The sequence below is a fragment of the Antechinus flavipes genome, chromosome 2, assembly GCF_016432865.1.
Source record: "Antechinus flavipes isolate AdamAnt ecotype Samford, QLD, Australia chromosome 2, AdamAnt_v2, whole genome shotgun sequence".
NCBI lineage: Eukaryota > Metazoa > Chordata > Mammalia > Dasyuromorphia > Dasyuridae > Antechinus > Antechinus flavipes.
This window is the reverse complement of record NC_067399.1, coordinates 229,527,640-229,545,905: the sequence shown is the minus strand read 5'-3', so window position 1 is coordinate 229,545,905 and position 18,266 is coordinate 229,527,640. Positions and strand designations below refer to the sequence as shown.

At 40.4% G+C, this 18,266-nt stretch overlaps 2 protein-coding genes across 3 annotated transcripts in view; one reads left to right on the top strand and one right to left on the bottom strand.

The window, feature by feature from the left end:
• Nucleotides 1–157: 157 nt before the first annotated feature.
• ANKRD23 (ankyrin repeat domain 23) lies at nt 158–5,854 on the top strand. Its single transcript, XM_051976420.1, has 9 exons — nt 158–425; nt 2,006–2,152; nt 2,412–2,540; nt 2,675–2,800; nt 2,925–3,023; nt 3,150–3,248; nt 3,457–3,555; nt 3,715–3,813; nt 3,923–5,854. Exons 1-9 carry the CDS (start codon nt 399–401, stop codon nt 4,016–4,018), a joined length of 921 nt encoding a protein of 306 aa, XP_051832380.1. The 5' UTR covers nt 158–398; the 3' UTR covers nt 4,019–5,854.
• Nucleotides 5,786–18,266, bottom strand: part of CNNM3 (cyclin and CBS domain divalent metal cation transport mediator 3) — a 24,646-nt gene continuing 12,165 nt past the window's right edge. Inside the window, exons 2-9 of one of the 2 annotated variants that reach the window (XR_007950472.1) lie at nt 14,817–14,960; nt 13,542–13,694; nt 12,803–12,972; nt 12,230–12,326; nt 11,036–11,172; nt 10,476–10,614; nt 8,269–8,368; nt 5,786–7,665 (exon numbers count right to left, since the gene is read on the bottom strand). Coding sequence is in view for 1 of the 2 variants with exons in the window: in XM_051976419.1 (XP_051832379.1) it covers nt 7,601–7,665; nt 10,476–10,614; nt 11,036–11,172; nt 12,230–12,326; nt 12,803–12,972; nt 13,542–13,694; nt 14,817–14,960 (905 nt within the window). In the remaining variant the exon portion in view is untranslated. The remainder of the gene's footprint in view (nt 7,666–8,268; nt 8,369–10,475; nt 10,615–11,035; nt 11,173–12,229; nt 12,327–12,802; nt 12,973–13,541; nt 13,695–14,816; nt 14,961–18,266) is intronic. The other variant, XM_051976419.1, reaches the window with a different exon arrangement.

Below are 18,266 nucleotides of genomic sequence, written 5' to 3'. Positions count from 1 at the left end.
TTTAGACCTCCTGACCTGTTTAAATCCAGGCTTGCTGGATGATCATTGTGAGATAATGTTCAAATTATACTTAGTACACTTGGGGCTAAACTCCCCTGGGTCATCTCTGCTAGGATTGATGTGCCAATATATAAAGAGGTCAAATAGAAGGGGGGGTAGGTAGGTGGAGATATAACTGACTCAGCTGATAACACCACCATATTTTGCCCTCAGCTGGGTCCTATTTCAAGGCTGGTATTTTGGTTAGTTGCAGAAGCTCTGAACTATTTGACCTGTAGGCCTTGGCTTCATCCCTGGGTCCTTCCTGTACCCTCTATCTTTGTGGCAGCAGTACTGATATAAAAAGCAAAGTGCTAGTCAGCTAGCCATAATGAGGGAATCAAGAGCAGGGGGGGACCATGGATTTCATAAGCATTCAGCGATTGGTAAGCTGGGGACTGGGGGTAAGTGGGAAGCTCTCAATTTTTTTTTTTTTTAATATATCTTATTGGTAGTTTCAGGTGGGGAATCACAGAATTTACTGTTAATACTTTTGTCTCAGAATAATTTTGTTCAACTAGTTTACATAGCAATAAAATGAGGATAGTAAGTAGATTGTTAAGTATTTCAAGATACTAATGCCAAGTAAGCTGGTACCTACTTTGTACTTTCTCAATTTTCCTGATCTTATGTTCCAAAGCCCTCAGAGATGTCCCTGTGTATTGCCCTAAGTTAGCCCTCTTGACAGCCTGAAAATAGCTGTATTTAATTCTAGAGAAGCCTATTCCTTTGTTGGTTAGGGGAGTGAGGACTTTAGGAGGGAATTGTCTGTTCCCTTTCCCAAAGTAGGTCTGGAAAATAGAATGTGGCATTTGTGGAGATAGAGATGGTGGGTATCGTGTACAGATCCCTTTGAAATTTTGAGTTCTAACTTGGACCTTAGGATTGGGAGAACTAGGGATGACTCGGATCTTCTGACAAACATGTGGAAAGTCAAAGTGATGTCTTAGTAGAGCTAGATTCCTAACTATTGCCATAGGAATGGTAAAGGCTCTACTTTGTATTGCAGGAAAAGGTGTTCTGGAATAGGAAGGGACCTTAGTGATCATCTAATTGACCTTATTTTGCAGATGAACAAATTAAGTTCCTGGAGAATGAAATGAGTTATCCATTACTGTATAATTGTAGAGTTATGAGTCTGCTCTCCTGTCAGTGCAGTGCCCGTCCTGCTCTTGGGCCTATTGTGCACTGAGAACAGAGCAAAGATCATGTCCTCACTTTTGGGCCACACTGGACTTTGCTAGGAGCAGAGTGAAGTGAGCCTGTCTAGTTCCTCCTTGGCTGAGACCGAGATGGTGTATAGCAAATGTGACTGGAAGGTCAATGTAACTTCTACAGAAATTAGACCTGCATGTTTATGAAGCAGGGGCACTTAATATGAAGTCTATGAACTTGTTTTGCAGTTTCCATTGCAATCTTCTGCATTTTACCTTAAGTGTTTTTAAAACATTTTGGTTTTATTGTAAGTTTTATCAGACTGCTAGAACAAGGTTAAAAACCTCTTCTCTGAGTCTCATCTTCGTATCCCTTCTTTCTCACCATTTCCAACCTCCTCATCAAAGAGTAAACAGGAATGACTTTTGTCTTCTGGAATAGTTTAGGAATCTAGACTTCTGCCTCTGGGGCAATCTGCCCCTAATAGCAACAGGAGATTGGTTGGTGATGGGCTGTCATCTGTTCAGCATATTAGAAGTTTTTTCCTTCCCTTATGTGACCCTACCCAACTGCAGGGACAAATGTGGTATAAATAGCTAGGATTATGACCCCCTGCAAGGACAGGTGCAAGTGCATATGGCATTCAGCCACTCCCCAAATCCTTAGGAAGCACTGCAGTTGGTAAAAACATGTCCCTCAGCTGAGCTTAGCTACAAACCCAGGGGCTCCCTTGTCCACCAGGTTCAAGCAGTTACTGAGCAATTGTTTTCAGAGGGCTTTTAGAAATTTCCCAACAACCTCTTCTTCACAGATAAGTGATGAGAGAATTGAGGGCAAAAATCTGGGAATTGGACATGGAATCCTTGAATCTGGAGGCTGGAGAAGTGACCCTGGACTGGGTCCCCAAGAGACTGTGGCCCTAGAGAAGCAAAAGTTAGCTGAAGAAAAAAGGAAGAAAGTGAGTATTGTGTGTGTGCGCTATGTCTGGAGAGCTGCTAAGGTAATGTTGGAATATTTTTATATATATATATATATATATATCGTGGAACTTTAGGAAATCCCTATCTGTGAGTAACCTTGGGCTTTTCAGGTGAAAGGATAATGAAAAAAGTTATGCCAAATGATCTGGATTAGTTTTGATATGTCTATTCTTCCATTGCCAGTAGTTTCTACCATCCTCATTCTGTATGTATGACCTGTTTCTTTTCCTATTTCAGCTCCAGACTTTTAACAATTCCAGACTCAGACTTGAGAGTCTAGCCGACTTGGAGAAGTTGGTGCGGCAGAGGAAAGAAAAACGCCTGAAACGGAGGGTCCCCCCCAGGGCACCTGATCCCCCACTTCAGGTGAGTGGAGAAGACCAAACAATGGTGGGGAAAACACCCAATGGAGGCCCAAGAGCATTTCAGCCTGGGCTACAATACTAAAAGGTGTTAGCCTATTTGGAACGGTCCATGATTTTATCTTCCTCCTATCCCAGCTGCAGTCCCCATCCCAGCTGCAGCCTGTGGACCTGGAGACATTTCTGAAGGCAGCTGTTGAAAACCAAGAGCTCTTGATTGATAAGTACCTGGCAGATGGTGGTGATCCAGACGCCCATGACATGGTAGGACAGAGAGAAATTAAGAGTTTTTGACATTTCAAACCTAGTTACAGAAATCATAATTCCTTAAGTTCTATTCCTCTTGGAAAGGTAGCCATCCACATCTCTTTCTTTTCTCCATACTCAGTTCCACCGAACAGCCTTGCACTGGGCTAGTCTGAAGGGTCATAGCCAAATTGTAGACAAGCTGTTGGAGGCAGGTGCCACAGTTGATGCTCGAGACATGGTAAGTTGAGAGGAAGAGAGCTGGAAGATTGGGATCCCTTTTTTTCCAGTGGGGCTGAATGGGGAAACTTGTCCTAAAGATGTACCTTCTAAAGCCTTTCTCTAAATACAGAGCTTTCTTTTACAGTTGGATCGGACACCTTTGTTCTGGGCCTGTCGTGGAGGGCGTTTAGACATCCTTAAACGACTGCTCAACCAAGGAGCTAATGTCAACGCCCGGGATAAGGTAAAAGGTTCTGGCGGGGAATATGGATTACTCAGGTGCATCATCAGTACTGGAGACCTAATGCTGCAAGTCCTTCAGTGAGGAGGTTTCATTGTGTGTGGGAAAGGAAATTTCTCTCATTGGGTTGAGTATGCCAAGGTGATAAATTGTGAGGCAAATTGTTTGGAATTTACAAATTCCTAACCTGGGACTTCTTACATCTGTCTAGATTTGGAGTACACCCTTGCATGTGGCTGTGCGAACAGGACACTGTGACTGTCTTGAACACCTTATTGCTTGTGGGGCCCAAATTGATACACAGGATAAGGTAAGAAAAGTGGTCTCAGTAACGGAAAGTGATCTGAGGGCATCTTAATTGGATGAAAATTTACCTGAGGAGCTCATTGGTAGCACCTGTTTTCATGCAAAGTAAAAAGGGTATGGAATAAAGGGAGGTCCCTACTCTTTTAATATGTCGTTCCTATAGGAGGGAGATACAGCTTTACATGAGGCAGTACGGCATGGCCGCTATAAGGCCATGAAGATGTTGCTACTATATGGGGCCAAGCTGGGTGTTCGTAATGCTGTGAGTATAACAGGGTTGGCCAAAAGAGTTTTCATTCTGATGTAAGGAGGCTGCTTAGGGAGTGGGTGGGAGGAAACGAAATGTATTTGTGACTATTCTTTGCTCTCAGGAGGCAATGACACCAGTACAGCTAGCCCGAGATTGGCAGAGAAGCATCCAGGAAACACTACGGGCCTATGTTGGGCATCCCCGAACACGTTGCTGATGAAGATGACAGACCTTGTAGAGGCTACTACCATTCCATCCCCTTCCCTTCTTTCCCTTCTTGTCTACTAGTTGTAGACTAGTGGACAGTAGTAGTAGACTAGTGTGTAGACAGGTGGTCAGGCCACAAGTTGGATTTTCCCCCAAGTCCTGTATTATTCCCTTATCCCCTTCTATTTATCTGTAGTACCATATTTGGCAAGGTTGATTCCCTAGCCTTTTGTCTTCAATTTGTAGTATTATATATTGGTCCAGATTTTCCTTGTCCTTCAACTTTTCACCTATCCTGGTAGCTACCTCAATGATGAGAAGGTCAGAATTCAGGATGGAAATTATATTAAGTACACTTATAACTCTTAAGGGGTGTCCTATTTAGTTTGAGTTGGTCAGAGATAAACTGTTCAGGTCAGTAAAGAGATTATAAATTTGTAAAGAATGTAGGAGTGAAATGAAAGTAAGATTTAAGATACACACAAAGATGAAGTTTGGGCTAATGAAGATTGAGGAGATGAGAACTCTGGCATTGTACCAACCATGGTGCCCACAAAAGCTATTCAGAAGCATCAGAATCAGAGTTGTGCTCTTTTAACCTGTGGTTGACCTAAACTGTTATAACTTATCTAGGGACTCGATTACCATCAGCAGCAACCCTGATGGGATATGATGTAGCTTTAGAAAGTTTCAGTCTTAAGGACTCTTGAGTTGGTTGTTGTGACTTTTGCAGTAAACCAAACCCTAGATCCATAACCAACCTGGTTGCTAAAGGGTCCTATAAGACTGACAGTTTAGGGTTAGACCACTCCAGTCCCCAGTCATTCTCTCTGCCCCAGGGTTTTGGTCAATTTCTATGATTTATTTTTCTGTTTTCACCAAGGCCTAGGTTTCAGTGTGACAGTCTCTTGCTCTGCAGTTATTTGTGGCCTCCCTCCCCCCTGACATGGGGACATTGGAGGGGTGGCCCAAACTCGCAAGGATTGAGGCTTCCCTGACATGGCTGGGGTAGATTGCCATGGTGTTGAGGTGCCACCTCTCTTTCCTTACTTGTCAGAGAAGGAACTATGCCTGCTGTTCTACATACAGCAAGGTTTGGATTTTCAGGCTTCCTTGTGCTGAGGCACAGGAGAAAAGTTTGGCTGCAGAGAAGATAGTGGAACTGAGTATGAATACATTCTGGATACTTTCTCCATATATTTTTGTACGATGAATGATTAACTGAGACCCTCTTCTTTTTATATTACTTTTCTTAGTGGATACTGATAGATGGAATCCTAAGGCAAGTTTCTATTGTCTTTACCACTAAGTTTTCTGCTTTCTATTGTATTGCTGATCCAGTACTGCTGGTCAGGCTGAGATCTTCGAATCACCAGAGACCTCTTCTTCGAAAACCTTGCTTTAGCTAACTGACAGAAGATAAAGGGAGAAGGAGGAAACCCAAAGAAGGGCAGGACCTCCCCTTAGTCTGTTACAAGCTATGCAAGTTCTCTGGGCCAGGCCTAGGTTGAAGGCCTGGATTACATATTCTTAACATGACAAGTGCCACTGTGGCTGCTAATGTTCCCCTTCAGCTTAAAAGGGTTGAGTGACCTCCATGTAGGATGAGAGCAACAGACAAAACCCACCCGTGTGGGTGGAGGCCATAAACCTTCCACACACCAGCAGCCTGGCCTTGCCTTCTAGGCTATGTAGTCTACAGGGCTAGGACCAGAGGACATAAGTTCTGTCACATGATTATGGCAGTGTTTAAAGTGAGAAAATGGAAAAAGTGCAATAAGAGCAAATGAAACATTTTTATATGGATCCATTTTGTTGTTATTCATTAAAACTGATTCTTTTTGTAGCCTGGTTATACTCTATATTGTGTAAAAAGGGAGAGAAAAAAGATGGAGAAAAAGTGTTCACAGCAATAATCCATTTTCCACTTTTGGTACCTAAGCTTTGAAAACAACTATTATTAATATGACATGTTCCAATCATAATAACTACTTGTCCTGAATTGCAAAGCCATGTAGTGCTTCAGTAAAATTGCCAACTAAAGCTTAGAAATTCACCATTTACCAGTAACACTTAGTGGGGGGAAGGAGAGGATGTTGCTCATAGTGCTAGGTGCCCCTGCTCCACGTTTGGGATTTTGGCCTTATTGTGCATAGGTGACTTGTTAATAATCTCTCTTAAGAAAGATTAAGAGCTAAATTTTTTCCTCTTTTACTTGCTTCAGCTGAGTTAATTGCCCAGGCAGCCCTACCTTTATGGTTCCCCATTCCAGATGGAAAGATTACCAAGAAAAAAGGCAACTCAGTTAAAGAACCTCAGATTGCCTTGACCCCAGAGAGGGATCAATCTTTTCTAAACTAAGTCTCTAAGTTTGCCTTTTAGGCAGTGATCTCTGGTGTCAGAACTTCCATTACTCATATAATGGCAAACATTTGGTTTAAAGGAAGCTCCAGTGTGAAGAAGAGAAGTAATCCTCTTTTAAATTCTATTCCTAAAATCAGGAATTAAGATTGAATCTCTAGAGAAGTTCAAAATGCTCTTCTATATGCCAGCTTCCCAAGGATGTCAATCACATTGTTGATTATATACTGAATATAGGACCATCAGGAGCAAAAGGTGTAAGACTGGGAACCAAGAGGTTGTTATAAAACAATGACCTGGGATCATAGTAAGGATAGATTCAAATAGCACATCTTCCTTCCATATGTGACCTCAAAAAAAAAAATATCATTAGTAAGCAACTAGCACTGGGGTTAGGGAAGGGAGAAAAATGGGTCCTTCACCTGTGTAGCATGAGGGACTTCCTCTAATAATTTAAAGCAGCAAGACCAAGTCAGGAAGGGAAGTACAATTTGGGGTGAACCCTTAGTTCAGAGAGAGAGCTGGGAGTGGGAACAGCTTGCTCTTTTTATTTGGGCAAACAGCAGCCTCCACAGGAGGAGTTTTGGGGAATAGACAGGCTGTGCACCTGCCACTATATAGTACTTGGGTTTGGCACATGAAAGACATAAAAGGGGAAGATAAAAATGTGACACTGAAGAAGGGAATAGCCTCGAAGGCCAGAGCATACTGCCACAGACAAAGCCTCTGATCAGAGCTTTGGGCAGAGCTGCAGTGTTCTTGGCTCACTCTCAAAGTGCTGCCAACAGCAGGTACTTGGCAAATTAAAAACGAGGTGAATGCAGGTCACAGCCACATGTTAAAGAGTATAATTTCTGCATTCGAAAAGTAAATAATACTCCACTCATCACAGCCTTAGGCTGTGAAGCACCCCATTGGGGGGGGGGGTAAATGGGGGGAAAGGGCACCTTGGGATTCCGAGATGATGGTCTTTAATTCCCTGTTGACTCCTGTCCCAGGAGCAGGGTCTGGAGAATGATGCTACAGCTGATTCCCATCCCCCCAAAGAGGCAGGTTTCTTATCTGCAGCAGGCTCCTAACACTGGCATTAGGCCCAGAGCCCATGTCTCTAAAAGCCACCTAAAACGTGGCCAGAAAGGAAAGGGACAGGTTGGCATGAAGCTACTCCTGGGCTCACTTAAGTTCCCCACTTGCTTGTCCATCCCCAGTTCTGGGGCTGCATGGCAAGAAATTAAACTCTCGTGTTTCTCCCAAGACTCTCTTCTGTTGGGGAGTTCGGTCTGCTGTTGGTTGTCCCTGAAAGAGATGTGAAGAACAAAGGTCATCATCTATCTCCTGAAGATGAACAAGCTGAGGCAGCAACAAATATAGTAAATTGCTTGGTAACAAAGGGTCGCCTCAAGGTACCTTGGAGATTTCAATTAGCGAAGGGCTGGGATTAGGAAACAGTTTTCTCTTCATAGAAAGCAATCCATAGGGTCAGGAATTACTAGCTAGGTCTGTGGAAATAGTAAGTGGTTCTTTCTGTGGAAGTAAGTTGAATCTGGAGTAGGCTAGGAAGGTATAGCTGGAGAAAAAAGAACCTAGCCCTTGACAAAGAATCAGTTTTGACTAAGAAGGTTTGGTTTTCCACAGCTCAGTGGAGATTTGGCAGGAACTTTGCTTCTCAAAAGAAAAAGTGGTAGGTACTAAGGACAGAAAAATTCAAACACCACTCCTTCCCAGAAGGGAAGCAAATCTGCACACCACCAGCCTTTGCAGGAGGGGAGTTCTTGGCAATAGACACAGGCTGCCTTCCTACCAGAACTTTGTCACTGGACAGAAATGCCGGCAGGGCTCCTCCAAACATCAAAAGCCTGTTAAAGCCAAAGAAGAGGGGGGGAAATGGAAGATATTTACCTTGGGTGTTTTCTAAAAAACAAAAATTCTCACTAGTCCACAGTCATCTATCAACTGCAGTTTCCAACTGTGCCAAAGAGGGAAATGTTTACTGGGAAGGCTGGAGAGAAAGGGGAGATGGGGAAGAGGAGAGAAAGGAGAGAGGAAAATACAAAATATTTAGCTAAAATGGCAGGTCAGTCAGCACATATTGTTGAGGACTAGACCAGGAGATAACCATATTTACTCACACAATTCCCACACAATTTATGGCAAACAAGATAGATTTTGTAGGTAAATTTTCTTCTAGAAATCTGGAGTATAAAATTTCTTAAACAAGCCTCTGAATTCACTTGGTAGTAAACTGTGGATTAACTATTTTTACTTTGAAAAAATATGACAGGATTCTGTATTGATAGCTTTAAAAATAAGATATCAGATAATCTTTTCAGTTTTAAAATGGTCACTGACATTGACACTTTGATAGTAAGTAGGTAGTTAAAAAGTATGTTCAAATGAATAAGCAGTAACAGCAAATTCTCACTGGAAAGGAGTCTAACAGTATTTTTTACTTCTTATAAATTACCTAGTCATACATAGTAATTTTCAAGTTTGCAAGTGATTCTAAATTCTGCATTGTGAAATACCAGCTAATGAGGAAAAACTAAAGAAAGGCCTCAAAAGCTGAGCTTCCCTGTGTCATTTCTTGATGATCAGGAAGAACTATTAAAAAAAAATCTTTAAGGTGAGGGAAAGGAATTTAGAGTGACCATATTATTTTCAAAACAATTGTCCTAAAGATACACTTTGTGTCCAAAGCCCACAAAATTCTGGGTAACGTTTAAAACAAAAATGAAAATATTTTCCAGACTTTTGTCTGTACTTGGAAAAATATTTTATAAATAGTTCTGGTTGTCACCCCTCCAAAAAGATGGACCAGAATCAAAGGAGAACTTAATTAAGGGAGATGAAGAGAAATTTTTCCTAGGTGAACCAGGACTCTTCAGTCCAGAAACTGACAAACAAAACATTGAGAAAATAAATTTAAGTTCTTGAAGGGTACATTCAGTGTGATTTCAGATTTGTTGTAATTCCAATGTAGTACAATTAGGGATACTCTTGAAATTCAAAGGATAAAGTTTTAAAGGAAAAAAAAAATACTCATACAAAAAGCTCCCGAGGGATGCCAGAGATATAAAGTATAAAATAGACATAACTAATCTTTGGTTCAGTTCATAGATAATACATAATGAATTAAAAAGCAGCTAGTATATTTTGATTACATGCCTAATCTGTGGGATTGACATCTCTCACAGAATGTCCCTTCTTGAGAAATAGCAAAAGAATGAATATCACAACAATTGCTCAAGACATCTCTGATGTTTATATGTACTTATACTTTCACCAATCAGAGTGAAAGATGCAAAGATACAAAAGAAGTTACAGTTCTCATAATTGTGTAGGAGTATATGAGTAAAGACAGTACCTGACAGCATTTGAAGCAGCACCTACTTTCCCTCTACACCATCCCCAGGGGAGTCCCCAGGAGAATCTATGTGAGTCCCCAAGTTATGTTTTTAATTCCTTCTTCAAAGCTCACAAAAAGTAACATGATTTTTCAGTTTCCTTGATTATTCTTCCAAGAAACTTAGATCTGATAATACATAATTTTTCACAACTTTTGCCTTTTCATGACTTTTGCCATATACACTTATATCTCTGTTTCTTCCTTGTATAAAAAGCTTGTGTCCCCTTTACACAACTAGTCTGCATACAGTAGAGCCTCTACACTTTACCAAGAAATGAGATCCTACAAAATTGTTGTCTTTAGTTGCTTTCCTAGTAATGGTGATTGGTGTTGTATTAACCCATTCACATCCCAATCTAGTCTCATAGAGACTATATATTTTTGAGATGGATTAGAGTTAAAATATACTAGAGAGTGATTAAACATAGAATCCAGAAGTCTAAGTTAAGCAGCTAAATCCTAACCAAGTGAATCAACACAAAAAAGCTGCCATAGACTTTACATACATTCTACTAGTCGAAGCAAATGGAAAGCCATCTAACAATAAAGGGCAGAGCTAATTAAAAGCCAGTTGATAAGAAAGGGGGAAAGGAGAAAGGAAGGGAAGAAACTGGGACAAAGAATACCAACAGGAAGGAAGTGACTGAGTTTGGTGAAAGACCAGACACTTGACTGCTAGTGCCTGTTGCAGGATGGTTACCTGCAGCTGCAGCAATCTTGCTATTGAGTAGCTTGGTCTGGCTGTTGGGAACAATTTGAAGGTCCAGGTTCTCAGGAGACTGTGGGGAATTCTGGGCACGTGAGGCCATGAGTGCATTGAGATACTGCAGTCGAGTTACCTAGGGGAAAAAAAAAGGGACATTTAGCTTCAGAGCTCTTCCTTACTTAATTCAGCCTTTGTCCTATTTAAATATAACTACTGGAGAGAAATAAGAAAAGGACCTAGATAGGGAAAGAAAAACAAACAAACCCTAGAGAAGTTTTCTGATTGGAGGGATCTTAAAAATAGAAAGGAACTATTCAAAGAAATGTTAGGTATTCAGGCTATAGGCTTGGATGAGGAAGACAGGGTAAGGGAGAGAAGAAGATAAAGTTAGAATGCTTTGGTGGGCAAGAACAATCAATTTGGATCTAAAGGTCATAGTCCAAAAGATAGATAAAATTAGAATTTTAACTAGGTCCTATGCAGAAACATGACCAGCTTAGCCTCACCTAATTAGGCACACAAAACCAGAATTGATGAGTTACAGGGACCTTCACCTTAATGAACTGCAGGTCAGAAAGGGCCCTCACGGTGTAGTCTGGACAATACGTAGAGGAATAGTGGGTACTCTCTGCTGGCTCGGACTGCAGGTCACGTCGGCTGGGCCGAATTGAAGAAACTGGGGACTGATGAACTGCAGAAAGGCAACAATCAGTAGTGTACAATAAGTAAATTGCATCCATATTGGAAGGGGTTACCCTGAAATTTTTAGAACCCACTCCATTAAAAAGCACACTAAAGAAAAGGCTGACAAGAATTTTGAAAAGGTTAATTAGGAATAAAGCTTTCCCAGGGAGATATGTTAGGGATGAAATCTATTAAGATGAAATGGGCAGATAGGAAAGAAAACCAGTCTTCTCAATGCTCTGAGCTGCCTTGTGTTTTATCATGTTTTTTTCATATGAAATTCACAATTCTTTTGGGGGGTAGACAGATACTTTCAATGTTATGATCCTCATTTTATAGAGGAAATAACTCAGGTTCTAAGAGCTTAAGAGACTTACCTGTGGTCACATGGCCAATAAAGACCAGAAGTGACATGTTGCCTAACACAATTCTTACAAGCACTTTTGATTTACTATCTACACACCAAAATTTCTTCTGTTAGGATTATCACAATGTTAGGAGCTCCTTATTCTCTCCCCTCTCCCCCTCCCCCCCAATTTCATTTTTCCTCTGTACAATTAAACTATTCAGTTTGCAGAGAAAGTAGGGGAGAAAAAGGAGTATACCAGCACAACAGTGTGCTTAGGTCTCTGAGGAGCCATAATCACATGGCCCCATGAAAATAAATATTCTTCCTCTTCCCATACTTCCCAAGAATCACAGCACATTTCAACCAACAATCATTTATTAAACACCTACTATGTGCTGGGAATACAGAAAAAAGGAAAAAAGGTTTCCTCCTGCTTTCAAAAAGTTTACAAATCTAAGAGTGGAGTAAATAAATATATACACACACAGAGGAGAGAGAAAGTGATTAGCAGCTGGGGAAGAGTGAAAGAATTCCTATTAAAGGTAGCATTTTAATTCAAAGGGCCAAATAACTGGGTAACATGCAGACTTTTCACTGGGCCATAATGTTTTTGATATAGCTGACAATAAATATAACATACACAAGGCCTCTACACTGTTAACTGGAACCTAGTAGGAGCCCCAGCTTGTAGATTACCATGTTCTAGTGCTCTTACCTGAAGATGGTACAGACAGGGCAGACACACCATAGTAAGTGAAGGCTCCATTTTCAAACTTGAGGCCCTCCTTCCCAATCTCCACCTCAACCCTGCCCTGAAGGGAAAAGAAAAACCCGCAATGTCTTAGAGTACCCTTTTTATAGAAAAGGACCACCAAAAGCAATTATTAATTTCAGCTAGATATGAAGAAACCATATTAAAATCTAAACAAATATCTGTGGGGATACGAGGTAAAGAGAAAAAACATTTGTTAAACACCTACCATGTGCCGGGCATGGTGCTAAATGCTTCACAATTATCTCATTTGATTCTCATAAGAACCCTGTGAGGTAGGTGCATTATTACCTCCATTAAAGCTTAAGAAAAGAGGCAACATAAATGAAATGAAATACATGCTACTTAACAGTCAGACCATTAGGAAATAAGAGGTCAGATTTCAACTTGCATCTTCCTGACTCCAGGCCCAGTCTCTTAAAGTATCTTTATTTCCCAATTCCTGACCCTTATTTTATTGTGCAGAGGGATCCAGGTCCAGGGCCTGATATGATGAGGTAGAACCTACTGACTTACCTGCAGGATGAGAATGAAGTAGTTAACTGGCTGATTGCGCTGGTACAGGTAATGGTCTGCAGCCAGTCGGTTGCATTCATCAAACTTCACTTCCTGGTTGACACTGGGATGCTTCAGCAGGTGTAGCAGGATCTTCTCTGAGATTCGTAGTGGGCTAAATAAGTCCACCTCTGCCCCATGGTGGGAAAAAGTGACAAGTGTCCATGAGGGGCCATAGCCACTAAAGTTTCTATTCCCAAATGCCCCCAGGTCTAATTGAGGCACCCCCATACTAGACTAACAAGCTGGAAGTGCTATAGGATTTGAGAAAAGTGGCCTCAAAGACCAAACAATCTGCAATGCTAGAAGTGGGGCACCTGCTTTTTATTCCACTTGCCTTGCTGGTCACCAGGCTCAGGCCTCCCCATCAGCTGGCCTGCCCCTGCTCTGAGCTGATACAAAGCAAAGTTCCATTGCAGATAACAGGAAAAAGAAAACAAGTCTTTACCTCAAGGGCTTTCTAGGCCTTGATGGTTTATTTGCTCAGAACACAAGGAATTCCCTGTGAATTGTGAAAGGGGTTGTAGTGGGAGAGTCCCAGTACCTCTGCTTTAAAGTCTTTATGCCTCAGAAAACAGAAGGTTAAGAGGTTCCATATCTGGTCAGTTACCCCAAAAGGCAGTGCCTCTTCATGCCCTTGATCAGGGGGAGAGCCCAGGGATGGTGAGTAAGAAAGAGGTGAGGATCCTCTTCCCCTCACCTCGGGAGAGGAAACGTTGAGTGGCCAGGAGCAGTTGGGGAGATATCTTCACTTTATACTCATTGTCAGACCCTTTGAACAAGGAGAATTCCTCCTTCTTTCGCTCTATGGGAGTGCTGAGAGAAGTAGGTTTCTTTTTCACCTTATTTTCTCCTGAAAAAAGATAGACACTATCTATTAATTCTGCCAATATAATCAAATTACTCCATTAACTGTGTTTCCCTTCCCACACAAAGCACATGGTGCAGAGATCTGGCAACATCAGATATTATGAAGACAGCTGTTTTACTCACCATTGCAAAATAGCTGCCCTTTGGGCTAGAGTCAGCTGCTGTTCTAATCATCTGATAATTCTAGTATTAAATAAGAAGAAGAAACTCACAAAGGGGGCCAAAAGCTAGAACTCCCTATTTGAAACTGATCTAGGACAATAACTTATATAACAAAGCAATCTGGAGCATCACCACTGGAATTATGACTGTACTTGTAGTGAGGGGAATATTTAACTATCAAAAGTGTAAACATTAACACTTAAAACAATGACTTCATTTGCTTTGGTAGTTCAGAGACCATGTTGGGCTGACCCTCCAAGCATGAGATGGGACATGAAGCAAAATATTTCAAGATAATCACCATCAGTGATTGGTCCAATGTTCCAAGGTTAGATTTCAAGTTCTAACTCTGTCAGATAAATACCAGCCCTAACCCCTAATAAACAGTTTTATAGGATATAATAAAGGGCTCTAAGATCAGACTGCTCAGGCAGTTTAGTGATACAGTAACACATTCCATCTTCTGAAGTCAGGCCAAAATTCACATGAGCAAAGAAAACTGGTTCTTTGCAGAGAAAAATCTAGAGTTGGGCTGCAAAAGAACTAATGTATAAAGACAACACAAGAACTCAAAGTGGGAAAAAAAAATACTCAGAAAAGATATCTCCACCTACCATCTGATGTATTTATTACTAGGGAAAAAACCACTCCAAAATTACTATGGGATCCAGAACAGAAAATGATTTTGCAGTCAATAATAGGAAGAATAATGGTCCCAAAATGAAGATACCAGGTATGGTGCCATTTTGGGAACTTGAAAATATTGGTCATACTCACAGAGAAATATAGTTGAAGAACCTGTTTACCAGGATATCGGAAAATAACTCAGCCAAGAACAAGAGTTATTTAGGGCCATTTGCTTCTAGGGATGCTTGAATACAGCAATAACTTGGGGAAAATTGTATGAGAAAAACAAAACAAATTCAGAAAGGCATTAACTTACCATAGTCATCAGATTCATCTAGGATCTCGGACTTAATTATCTCCTCAATGACATCCTCCAGGGTAACAAGACCCATAACTTCATAGAAAGGGTCTCCCTCACCTTCATTGTTCACCTTCTGTACAATGGCCAGATGTGACTTCCCTGTGGAACAATATGCTGTTGTCATGATGGCAAAGAGAAAGAAGCCTAGACATGCTGATCACACAAAGTTCTGGGCTAGAAGTATGGGACCTAGTAGCCATAAAAGACTTTCATAAAAAGGACACAGCACAAAAGCATACAATCCCAAGTCATGACACTCACTAGCTCTGTAATTCATGGCAAGACATTTTAATTTTGTAGCCTTAGTTATGTCATATTTAAATGAAGGGGTTCAACTTTATGACCTAGAGATTGTTTAGGACCTTACCAGCTCTAAATAAGTATATGAACTTTCTGAGGCTCTATTTTCTAAACTATCACTTATTAAAGGAACAAATCTTTAGGTAGATATCTATCAAGCTTTAAAAAAAAATTTCTCCTGGGCAAATCACTTAACCCCAATTGCCTCAGCAAAAAAAAAAAAAAAAAAAAAAAAGAATTCCCCTCCCTCAATTTTTAACATTTTTTTTTAAATGCTGAGTTCCTATGTCCAAAAAGCTATCAAACTGTGCATACCCCTTTGATCCAGTAGTATATCTACTGCGACTGTATCTCAGAAATCATAAAGAAGGGAAAAGGACCCACATATGCAAAAATATTTGTGGCAGCCATTTTTGTAGTGGCAAGAAAATGGAAACTGAATGTCCATCAATTGGAGAATGGCTGAATAAGTTATGGTATATGAATGTTATGCAGTATTATTGTTCTGTAAGAAACAACCAGCAGGATAATTTCAAAGAAGCCTGGAGAGACTTACGTGAACTGATGCTGAGTGAAGTAAGTAGAATCAAGAGAACACTATACCTAATAACAACAATGAAGTGATTCAGGCCAATTCTAATGGGCCTGTGGAGAAAGCCATCTGTACCCAGAGAGATCTGTACCCAGAGAGAGGATTATGGGGACTGAATGTGGATTATAACAGCATTTTCATCTTTTTTTGTTGTTGTTTGCTTGCTTCTTTTTCCCTTCTCATTTTTTTCCTTTTTGAGTGGATTTTTCTTGTGCAGCATAAATGTGAAAATATGTATAGAAGAATTACACATATTTAACATATATTGGATCACTTGCTGTCTGAGGATGAGGGTGGGGAAAAATTTGGAATACAAAGTTTTTGCCAAGAGTGAATGCTGAAGTGCTACTACTGGGCTTTATACCCCAAAGAGATACTAAAGAAGGGAAAGGGACCTGTATGTGCCAAAATGTTTGTGGCAGCCCTGTTTGTAGTGGCTAGAAACTGGAAATTGAATGGATGCCCATCAATTGGAGAATGGCTGGGTAAATTGTGGTATATGAATGTTATGGAATATTATTGTTCTGTAAGAAATGACCAGCAGGATGAATACAGAGAGGGGCTTGGAGAGACTTACATGAACTGATGCTAAGTGAAATGAGCAGAACCAGGAGATCATTATACACTTCAACAACGATATTGTATGAGGATGTATTCTGATGGAAGTGGATTTCTTTGACAAAGAGACCTGAGTTTCAAGTGATCAAGGATGGACAGAAGCAGCTACACCCAAAGAAAGAACACTGGGAAACGAATGTGAACTATTTGCATTTTTGGTTTTCTTCCTGGGTTATTTTTACCTTCTGAATCCAATTCTCCCTGTGCAACAAGAGAACTGTTCGGTTCTGCAAACATATATTGTATCTAAGATATACTGCAACATATCTAACATATATAGGACTGATTGCCATCTAGGGGAGGGGGTGGAGGGAGGGAGGGGAAAAATCGGAACAGAAGCGAGTACAAGGGATAATGTTGTAAAAAAAATTACTCTGGCATGGATTCTGTCAATATAAAGTTATTATAAAATAAAATTAAAAAAAAAGAGTGAATGCTAAAACTATCTTTGTATATATTTTGAAAATAAAAATCTATTATTAAAAAAAAATGCTCTTTCAAATGCTTTCCTTCTCTCTTCCCTAAGATGACAAGCAATTTGAGATAGGTAATTTGATATATAAAATCATGCAAAATAGTTCCATATTAATCATATTTTGAAAGAGAAAACAGCCACTAAGATGACAGGAAAAAATAATGATGAATGTTGGAGGGGATGCGGGAAAACGGGGACACTGATGCATTGTTGGTGGAGTTGTGAACGAATCCAGCCATTCTGGAGAGCGATCTGGAATTATGCCCCAAAAGTTATCAAACTGTGCATACCCTTTGATCCAGCAGTGTTTCTATTGGGCTTATATCCCAAAGAAATACTAAAGAAGGGAAAGGGACCTGTATGTGCCAAAATGTTTGTAGCAGCCCTGTTTGTAGTGGCTAGAAACTGGAAAATGAATGGATGCCCATCAATTGGAGAATGGCTGGGTAAATTGTGGTATATGAATGTTATGGAATATTATTGCTCTGTAAGGAATGACCAGCAGGATGAATACAGAGAGGCTTGGAGAGACCTACATGGACTGATGCTAAGTGAGATGAGCAGAACCAGGAGATCATTATACACTTCGACAACGATATTGTATGAGGATGTATTCTGATGGAAGTGGATTTCTCTGACAAAGAGACTTAATAATAAGTTTCATTGGAGAAATGATGGACAGAAACAGCTACACCCAAAGAAGGAATACTGGGAAATGAATGTGAACTATTTGCATTTTTGATTTTCTTCCCGAGTTATTTTTACCTTCTGAATCCAATTCTCCCTGTGCAACAAGAGAACTGTTCGGTTCTGCAAATATATATTGTATCTAGGATATACTACAACATGTTTAGCATAGATAGGACTGCTTGCCATCCGGGGGGGGGGGGGGGGGGGGGGGGGGGGAGGGAGGGGAAAAAACGAAACATAAGTGATTGCAAGGGATAATGTCGTGTAGAAATTATCCTGGCATGGATTCTGTCAATGCGAAGTTATTATTAAATAAAATAAAATTTATAAAAAAAAAAAAAAAAAAAGAGAGAGAAAACAGCCACCCTCGAAAAAATAAAATGGAAAAAAAAAGTATGGTTCAATCTGTACTGAGACATCAATTGATGTCTCATCAATTCTTTCTCTGCATGATTCTTTCATCATGAGTCCTTTGGAATTGTCTTGGATCACTGTATTGCTGAGAGTAGCTAACTCACAATTGGTGATTTTATAATAAATGCTATTATTGTGTAAAATGTTCTCTTGGTTCTGCTCATTTCACTCTGTATCAATTCATGTAAGTCTTTTCAGTTAATCAATCTATTTTAATATCTAGTGAAGGAAAGGCTTGGACAAAGATACATCCAGACCTCTGGAGTCCTCTCCAATTATAAATCTTTCACTTGAAAGAACTTTGTCATACATTTTG

What these genes read in the sequence shown, in the direction of transcription:
- ANKRD23 (XM_051976420.1), top strand. Translation starts at nt 399, where the DNA reads ATGGATTTCATAAGCATTCAGCGATTG. An exon ending in CACCTGATCCCCCACTTCAG is followed by an intron (nt 2,541 to 2,674) that starts GTGAGTGGAGAA and finishes CTCCTATCCCAG; the next exon opens with CTGCAGTCCCCATCCCAGCT. An exon ending in AAATTGATACACAGGATAAG is followed by an intron (nt 3,556 to 3,714) that starts GTAAGAAAAGTG and finishes TCGTTCCTATAG; the next exon opens with GAGGGAGATACAGCTTTACA.